The sequence below is a fragment of the Zeus faber genome (genome assembly GCF_960531495.2).
Source record: "Zeus faber genome assembly, chromosome: 5".
Classification (NCBI taxonomy): domain Eukaryota; kingdom Metazoa; phylum Chordata; class Actinopteri; order Zeiformes; family Zeidae; genus Zeus; species Zeus faber.
Window position 1 is genome coordinate 14653360 of NC_137192.1, and position 10009 is coordinate 14663368.

Here is a 10009-nt window from a genome sequence, read left to right on the forward strand (position 1 = left end):
TTATCATCGCGGTTGATGGATCGTGGCTGAATGTCGCTACACATTTGCATGAAATCCTTCTTTTCGGTGGTGATTTCTTCCACGTTAGACGATTTATTTGTTGTGTCCATCGCAGCTCGATTCGTTTCCCTCTCCGTCAACTCCGCACGAGGTTGTACTTTCAAATCTGCTGTGAATGGCTCCTTACTCCTTAGTTCGACTTCTGCACGAAAGCCAGTTTCTGACGTTTCGTCTTCGCTCTCTGCGTCTTTCTCTTTTATCCGGCTCAGCAGAGACCTGCGGGTGGAACCCATTTTCCTCCTCCTCCTGCCTGAGTTCATCTGCGGATTTTCGTCAGAATCTTTGTGATTTGGTCTGCCCGCAATCCCTCGTTGGGTTTGCACTTCGGGCTGTGGTTCCACTTCATGCTGTGGTTCCATTTTGGGCTGTGGTTGCACTTCGGGCTGTGGTTCTGTTTCAGGCTGTGGTTCCACTTCGGACTTTGGTTCCACTTTAGACTGTGGTTCCACTTCGGGCTGTGGTTGCATTTCCGACTGTAGTTCCACTACTGGCTGCGGTTCCGCTTCAGGCTGGTGTTCCACTTCGGACTTTGGTTCCACTTCGGACTTTGGTTCCACTTCGAACTGTGGTTCTACTTCATGCTGTGGTTCCGCTTCGGGCTGTGGTTCCACTTCGGGCTGAGGTTGCACTTTGGGCTGAGCTTCCATTTCATGCTGTGGTTCCATTCCGGACTGTGGTTCCATTCCGGACTGTGGTTCCATTTCGGACTGTGGTTCCACTTCAGGCTGTGGTGCCACTCCAGACTGTGGTTCCACATCAGGCTGTGGTTCAGGCTGTGGTTCTGCTTCAGGCTGTGGTTCCACATCAGGCTGTGGTTCAGGCTGTGGTTCCACATCAAGCTGTGGTTCAGGCTGTGGTTCTGCTTCAGGCTGTGGTTCCACATCAGACTGTGGTTCAGGCTGTGGTTCTGCTTCAGGCTGTGGTTCCACATCAAGCAGTGGTTCAGGCTGTGGTTCTGTTTCAGGCTGTGGTTGCACTTCGGGCTGTGGCTCCACTTGGGGCTGTGGTTGCACTTCATGCTGTGGTTCCACTTCATGCTGTGGTTCCGCTTCAGGCTGTGGTTCCACTTCGGGCTGTGGCTCCACTTCGGGCTCTGGTTGCACTTCATGCTGTGGTTCCACTTCATGCTGTGGTTCTGCTTCAGGCTGTGGTTCCACTTCGGACTGTGGTTCCACTTCAGGCTGTGGTTCCACTTTGGGCTGTGGCTGCACTTCAGGCTGTGGTTCCACTTCGGGCTGTGGTTCCACTCCAGACTGTGGTTCAGGCTGTGGTTCCACTTCGGGCTGTGGCTCCACTTCGGGCTGTGGTTGCACTTCATGCTGTGGTTCCACTTCATGCTGTGGTTGCACTTCGGGATGTGGCTCCACTTTGGGCTGTGGTTGCACTTCATGCTGTGGTTCCACTTCATGCTGTGGTTCTGCTTCAGGCTGTGGTTCCACTTTGGGCTGTGGCTGCACTTCAGGCTGTGGTTCCACTTTGGGCTGTGGTTCCACTCCAGACTGTGGTTCAGGCTGTGGTTCCACTTTGGGCTGTGGCTCCACTTCGGGCTGTGGTTGCACTTCATGCTGTGGTTCCACTTCATGCTGTGGTTGCACTTCGGGATGTGGCTCCACTTCGGGCTGTGGTTCCACTTCATGCTGTGGTTCTGCTTCAGGCTGTGGTTCCACTTTGGGCTGTGGCTGCACTTCAGGCTGTGGTTCCACTTTGGGCTGTGGTTCCACTCCAGACTGTGGTTCAGGCTGTGGTTCCACTTTGGGCTGTGGCTCCACTTCGGGCTGTGGTTGCACTTCATGCTGTGGTTCCGCTTCATGCTGTGGTTCCGCTTCAGGCTGTGGTTCCACTTCGGGCTGTGGTTGAACTTCATGCTGTGGTTCCACTTCATGCTGTGGTTCTGCTTCAGGCTGTGGTTGCACTTCATGCTGTGGTTCCACTTCATGCTGTGGTTCTGCTTCATGCTGTGGTTCCGCTTCATGCTGTGGTTCCGCTTCAGGCTGTGGTTCCACTTCGGGCTGTGGTTGCACTTCATGCTGTGGTTCCACTTCATGCTGTGGTTCTGCTTCAGGCTGTGGTTCCACTTCGGACTGTGGTTCCACTTCAGGCTGTGGTTCCACTTTGGGCTGTGGCTGCACTTCAGGCTGTGGTTCCACTTCGGGCTGTGGTTCCACTCCAGGCTGTGGTTCCACTCCAGAATGTGGTTCAGGCTGTGGTTCCACTTCGGACTGTGGTTCCACTTCAGGCTGTGGTTCCACTCCAGACTGAGGTTCAGGCTGTGGTTCCACTCCGCACTGTGGTTCCGCCTCCGACTGTGGTTCCAATACAGGCAGTGGTTCCTCTTCAAACTGTGGTTCCATTTCAGACTGTGGTTCTGCCTCAGACCATGGTTCTAATACAGGCAGTGGATCCACTGTGAACTGTGGTTCTACTTCAGAATGTAATTCCAGTTCAGAATTTAATTCCATTGAAGACTGAGATTCCGCTGCAGACAGTGGTTCCACTACAGACCGTGGTTTCACCTCAGTTTGTGATTCCAACAGGTGTATTTCTTCCCCCTGACGTGTGAAATCTTTGTTTTTATTTATCCTGTTTGAAACCTCTTGAGTGGCTGGCATTGTAGGTTCTGTTTCCAGTTTGTTGTCAAGATTTAAAATGTCTGTCTTGGTTGGACGCTGACGAGTGTTGAAATATGTCTCAGACTGCTGTGGTTCATCACTTAACTCACAGTTAGAGGTGTAATGGATTGAATGTGATTCATTTATTTGCAGGCGCTTTACCTCTCCATCCATCGCCTTATCAGATTCATCCAAACCAAATTCCGGATCAGTGTTTTCTTGAGGACAAGAATTTTCAGGAATGATATCCAGGGCCGTAGGACCATCTGTGTTCTCTAATTTGATTAATGTTTGACTCAACAAATGTACTTGTTGGTTTCCATCTTGTGTCAATAAATGCATCGTCACTTCCCTTTCCTCATTGCCTGTCTCAACCGTAGCTTGCACATTATGAGTTGCTGCTTCGGGCATTTCCCTAGACCTTGCTTGGTAACTTGAGCGTTGATCTGATGAAGAACAAACAAGAGAAAAACTAGATGGCTGGGAGATACCACCTTGAATGTTGGTATTTTTAACCTGATTATCTTCCCCCTGGAAAGTGTGAATTGTGTCCTTTCCTTCAGAAACAAGTTCTGTTGATTTGCATAAATTGGAAACCTCCATTCCAAAACTCTCCCTTCCGGTATCAGCTTTATCACTCTCAGTTCCTTGACACAGTTCTTGAATTTTTTCCTCAACAGGCAAAATCCCACTTTCCTGCACACATTTTTCACCCTCACATTCTGTAAGCTCATTAGACTCTGCCATTATCCCGATGTTTTCTTTCTTGTTAAGATTTCCTTCATCTCTAAGAACATCCCGTGCCATGTGTGATTTCATTTCAACAGTGCTAGAAATGTCCAAAGCAGCTTGACTGGCATGGTCTTCTGGCTCTTCATTACTATCCCTGAAACGATGCTGTAGTTTATTTCTACGGCTCGACCCGAGCTTTCTTCTGTTCTCCCTGACCTCTGATGAAGGAAGATGTTCCACTCCAAATTCAGAATCATCAAGTTTAGCCGGGTCAGTTGTAGGATCATGTTCTGTCACATTTTCGTCCTCAGGGTTAGACTTCTGCATTCTTATATGCCGTCTTGATGAGCCAATTTTTATTTTCCTTGATTTCTGATTTGACATCTTATTCCTCTAACCTAAATGTAAACATAAAACAAATGCGAAAATAAATCATCAAGACTTACCCATTACAAATGAAGTACATTCAAGTTTCAACTATAGGCTACTTAAGCCTACTCTGCTGAGGTGGTAACCTTTTGAAACTAATGCAAGCCATCACACCGCAAACTTGTTTTTTTTAATCATAAGCATAACAGCAAGCAGTAGTCATAACCTTAAAACCAAATCTGTTGCCACTCCTAACCAAAATTTCAAAGTGTTCCAGCAAGATGTGGAAGATGAGCATATAGTACTTACTGATATGAATAAATGCTGGCTGATTAAATCACCAGGATCACGATAGCTGGCAAACTGCTATAGATCAACGCTGCACTGGCACTTCAGCAAAGTCACTTTGCACATTGGAGAAATTTCTTGCAACTAGTGATTTCCTGTGTGGTTGCACACACACACACACACACATCCTCATATTTCCCATGACAAGTTCATCTTCCTTCTCTGCACGTACTTCCCTTTAGTCACCGCCGAGACTTAAAGAGCTATATTCAAGTATTACAACTTGCAGGACACATGGAAGAAAGGTCACTGAAATTTTATTGAACAATCTTTTGAATGACTCTCACAACACTGACACAACTATTAAATCAAAACCATTGATAAAGCATGTACATAATGAGACATAACTGCAGCTTAACTGAACTTGTATCAATGTATAATCCATATGCTTATGTTCAGACCATTTTACAGTGTTATATGAAGCACTGAATCAAATAAATCCAGAAACAATTTAAAAAACACAAAATAACCTTTAATTGAAAACAGTTAAACTAAAATGCAAACAAAATAAAACAAACCCCAGTATCCCATTGCAACATGCAAGACAACAACAACATATTATTTGCAATGTTTGAGGATTAAAAAAAAAAAAAAAAAAATTTGAATTGGAGGAATTTGGTACCACTCATTGTTAAAAATAAAAAAAAAAAGTACATAAACGCTTTATTAATTCAACAGATCGTTAACAGGATATTTTACCCCAAGAGGACGTCTTGATGGTGCCCTAAAAACAAACTATTTCTTAAAAAAAAAAAAAAAAGACAGGTTTGTATAAAAAGTTTACATTTTTATAACCATAACATCGTGGAACTGGACTTTCCTTTGATGTCTTCACTTTCTCTCGTTAGACCTGGAGCGACTGCAAAACAGATTTGTTTGGTTAAATATCAAAATTGAATGAATATATATATAAAAATGAAAGCCTTGTTTTACACACTTACCTCCTTGACCTTGAGAAGGATCTTGAGGGCTTATGGTTCCTTTCCCTGGACAGAGACCTGTCTCTTCGCCTGTCTCTTGAAGCAGACCTGTGTAATAAAATCCATCAACTAAACTGAAAAACTGAGATGAGACCTTTCACCAAATGTAAGTTTAACGTGCCAACCAACAACAAAGTCAAATCTCACACTGGAACCTAAATGTCCCCAAAGCGGTCAACTGATATGTAAATAGTGTGATTAAATGGCTATCCCCCCCCCCCCCACAATCCACTCAAAATGGATGGAATGACATGAACAAGCACTGCCATAATTATTAGTGCCTGTAAGTACCCGATTGTAGTTATTTGAGCTTCCATTAACATTGTGGAATTGTTAAAATTTCACAATGACTTTTTCGAGCCAAGTGTAAAAGGGAAATTTAAACCATGTTAGAAATTCAACAATAAATAAGAATTTGATGTGTATTCAAGTCAGTTTCCCTTGGTTAGCGCATGATGTCAGCAGTATAAATGTTTACGTTCCAATGTCAATAGACTTGTAATGACAAGTCTACATCATGATAGAGGAATAATAGCAATAGTTAATTGCAATTATTTGTATGACAATAGTCACCCAAAGATTGTAATGGCCCTAATATGCACTGCATTGACTACGATTAAAAAAAAGTGATTTAAAAATATAAAGTGGATGGAGAAAATAAATAGTTCAAAATCTGTGAATGTGCTTTAAAGAACGCGGTTAGGGAGAACAAAGATCAACCTGCTGAGGAAACGTATAGAGTGAAAAGGTTTACCTGCTGTGACTGCGGCTGAAGCTCCTCCTCCTTGGTGATCTATGTAAAAACGTAGGTGACAAAAGAATAGGATTTTGGGAATAAGAGTTTGTTCCCGTCATTATATGGAAAACCGTTGGCGGTCTCCAACCTTGAGATAATAAGGTTCCAAATCAAACCATATTGACAGCTTAAAGCAGGTTCGCCTGCATTATGACAAACCCATTAAACTCTGGAAAATGGAAATTTTGTTTAACACCAATCATGGAACCAGATTGGATAAAAGCGGGAAGGAAAAAAATAAGAAAATCAGGGCTCGACATTAAGACTTGTGTAGGCCAACCACTAAATAGAAAGCTGCCCGGTGCAGACTGAAAAAACAAAAACACGGAATTAGCATTTTAAGGCTAATCTCTTTACTAGATATTACAAAATTGGGTGGAGACTAGTTGAAATGACTAGTTGAGGCACAAATCAGCACACACACTGCTACTCTAATGGTTTAAAATTTTGAGTAAAAAGGATTGAAAGTACCAACTGGACTGAGAGACAAAGAAATTAAGAACTTGTGATTTTACTTCTCATTTAAGCTGTAGCAGTCATCTCCACTTGAATCTATTGTGAGAAAACTCGAAGAGAACTTAATGCCGAGCCATGAAAGCCTTTGGCACGAGTACATAGTGCACTTGAGAAAAATCGTACTATTCGATGTTTTCTCTTTCTGCTGTAGCCAAATATTAGCAGTCAAAAGTTTAATGGCCACAGTTTAAGCTCAAGATGATTTAAGCTTTAAACTATGGGAGGGACTTTTAAAAAAATCTTGTAGAATGAATGGAATAACTGCCGAAGGAAACTGGTCAAGCAGTTTCAAAGCTAAATTAAGCATTTAAAACTACAAAGAGCAGGATAAAAGCAACTTACTATTTTGGGGGATTGGGACAAGATAGAAATGACGCAAGGAGGCCAGACTGAAGGTGAGGGAGGTCGAATTGTAGAGAGGATTTGCCACATGATGCGAATGTTGGAGATATGAAGTTGCTTGGTTGGCTGGTTGGAGGGGATAGCTGTAGATTTTCCCTGCCTTTTGGGGGGTGTAAGCCATGGGCTGTTCCCGTAGGTAGAAGTATTCGGAATAGAAAACGTAAAGATGCCGATTGGTCGATAATGTGAGGTGGGCCGCTGTTGACCGAGTTTAGGTTGGAGGAGGAAGAGGAGGATGCTGGGAACTGCATGCTCAGGAACCGAAAGGTTGGAGCAACCTGGCGACTGGCGGCACGCCTGGTGAAAATACAGCCAGGCTGATTGGGGCACGCTGGTCAGCAGTCACATGATGCTGAAAGAAGACTAGTTGACTGACTCAGGGGGTGGTGAGAAGCGTGGTGGTGACTCTGCAATGGGGTTCAGTTTTATTAATATAGATGGCAGCTGAATTGAAATAAAACAAAATTTACATGCGTAGAAAGTAAGTCTCATGATTGCCTCATACCACTTTTTGACCAAGTACTGAATTAAAGGCCACAAAAAGCGCTTCACACTTCAGTGACATCACTTTAGCGGAACAGTCGCATTTTCAAAAATATATACAAATATAATGACAAGTTTCCCTGAAAAATTGTGATGGCTTTCCCTGACTTTGCTTACAACACAAAGAAAGAAAAGGCTACTTTAAATACAAAAATCGTTCTCTATAGCTCCAGTTAAATATTACAATATTTTGTTGTTTTTTTTTACCTTCACAGCAGATTAGTGACATTCAAAATCTAGGGAAGCTTTGAAAGCTGATAATGAGCCTGATCTGCACTTATATATATATATATATAATTTTTGGTTTAATCTAGCAGCCAATTGAAGATGGTCATCTTTCTCCCCATGGCTTTAAAAGTTGACAAATCCAGCAAGAGTAGGCTGGAAAATAAATTTTTCGCACCCAAATCGGGGAGGTTGATTGATTTATACAGTTCCAGGATAGGAAACTTTGATTAAAGCTAGAGAGGCATCACATTTTCAGGCACCAAAATAGTTGCCTGAAAATATAGGAAAGAAAAGGATAATTTGGCAGAATTAATGTCCAATGTTTCTCAAAATTCAACACTGAACAAGAATTTAAATTGGTGTCCCACTAATCGAAACCACCAATAATTCAGGGTTTAGTGAATGTGATTCATTCTTCATCATGACATTTTTACATAAACTTTCAGTGCAAGATACCTACCTGCGTCTAACAGGAGGGCTGCGGCGCCTGTAGTCATCTCGGGGGCGTCTGCTCCAGGATGGCGGAGGTCCACGGCTCCTTGAGCGCTTTTCTCCGTTGGATAATTCAACACGCACTCTACAGCCACACATATTCCTAAAAAAAAAAAAATAAATAACAAAAAACAATCAGTGGAAATGCAAAGATTTAAAAAAAACCTAAAAATTAAATTTACACATTATGAGCTTCCAGCTTAAATACATTAGTTACCTTCCGTCCAGTTCTCTCACTGCATCAGTTGCATCCCTGGGATCTTCAAACTCGACAAAAGCAAAGCCGGGGGGGTTCCTTGCAACCCACACACTCCTGAGCGGGCCGTAATACCCAAAAGCCCTCTCCAGCTCAGTCTTGTTCCCATTGTTGCCTAAGTTCCCAACATAAACCTTGCAGTCTAGTGGACAGTCTCGAAGAGAAGGATCTGAGAGAAAGAAAGAGAAGGACGTATGAGGCGCAATGTGCACTATTATGCCTTGATATCAAGCACATTTGAAATAGCATGAGATTGAACTCCAACATACCTCCCATTTTAACTTGTCCACGGAACTCGGAGTGCAAGACTTTCCTAGGAGGAGGGGGAAATTAAGGTTAAACTTCAGCAAAGGCAGTAACGTAGGAAAAAAAACAAAAAACGACTTCACAATTACAACGTGTTCATACAAATGAGGAAAGACTAAAACGCAGAGCGAAATTTTTTTTCTCGTTTCTTTGGACTAGGCCTTCCACTGTTGTACTTATTTTTTTCCATCCCCACGGATGTTTAAGTTTTAAGACGGGTAAAGGTTTGGGGTAAACATTTATTTTCACTCGGCGTCGACTGATGCTCATATTACACATCGGCATTAGCATTTATGCGATACCGCGGGCTAAGGAGGCAGCTAGCAGTAGCTATTTAGGGCTAAAACACTGTTATTAAACCGCTTATCCGGCCGGCATTATTGCATCACACTTTAAATGTAATCGATTCGACCAAATGAAATAGATATTATCTCGCTAACTACCAGCGCGGGGCACATTTTTTTATGCTAAAATTTCAGCTAACGCAAAAAAAAAAAAAAAAAAACGACAATGGCGGCGCGTCGGTGCGGCGCAGGCCCCACAGGCCCCGAACGACATAACACAAAACAAAGAGCTCATGTCGGATTCACTTTAGCCGCGAAGCAAAAAATAAAAAATAAAATAACCCCCAAAAAAAGCTCCGCCGTGTTGCTTAGTTGTGCGCTGTGCTGGTTATTTTGACCCTCATTCGGCTCAAAATCGGACGTTTTACCTGCGGTCGGCGGGCGAGGGCGAAGCGGCGCGAGGCGATTGTTCTGGACGCGGACGCGGAGAGGAGGGGCGCGCGCTCTCCTTATCAGCTTCCTGCCGCGGCTCCTTCCTCTTCTTCGAGCCCTGGAAGTGAGTGCGCCGGAGCACAGCGCCCTCTCTCGATGGAGTGAGAGCATCGCCACCGCGTGTTGGGGGAAAACCTGTGACGTGTAAAAAGAACACAAGCTGTATGTGCAAATGTATGTATGTATGTATAGAGACGTCTATATCTATATATTCTATTTACATCCTTGGGACCGGCATTAACCTCAAAAAAAAATCGATAGATAGACGGACAGTTTCAAGTTGGTGCTATTGTGCGGTAGTAGAAGAGAAGAAGAAAGAAGAGGAGAAACAGTCTTTATTTGTCACACCACACACCACACTACAACACGTGCTTGCACACACACACACACACACGTGCACATGCTTTGGATGGTGGCCGGTGAAATGGTTCCTCTGCATTTAACCCATCCTGGCCTGTCCTCCCTCCGGGGCCACAGCCAGGAGCAGTGGGCAGCGTACGTGGACGCGCCCGGGGACCAGGTGATGAGTGTCCATCGCTGGTCAGACGATGACGTGTGCATGTTTTTGAGGGGGGTCCTTACTGACGTGAGGTGGA

The 10009-nt window shown here is 43.9% G+C and overlaps 1 protein-coding gene across 1 annotated transcript; it reads right to left on the bottom strand.

Annotated features, from left to right (window-relative positions):
• Positions 1-4358: 4358 nt before the first annotated feature.
• srsf3a (serine and arginine rich splicing factor 3a) lies at positions 4359-9461 on the bottom strand. The gene is made up of 7 exons (XM_080000369.1): positions 9350-9461; positions 8601-8644; positions 8293-8500; positions 8044-8178; positions 5853-5891; positions 5060-5146; positions 4359-4977 (listed from the first exon to the last, which is right to left on the bottom strand). The coding sequence occupies exons 2-7, from the start codon at positions 8605-8607 to the stop codon at positions 4950-4952; spliced, it is 504 nt and encodes a 167-aa protein (XP_079856495.1). The 5' UTR covers positions 8608-8644; positions 9350-9461; the 3' UTR covers positions 4359-4949.
• Positions 9462-10009: the final 548 nt, after the last annotated feature.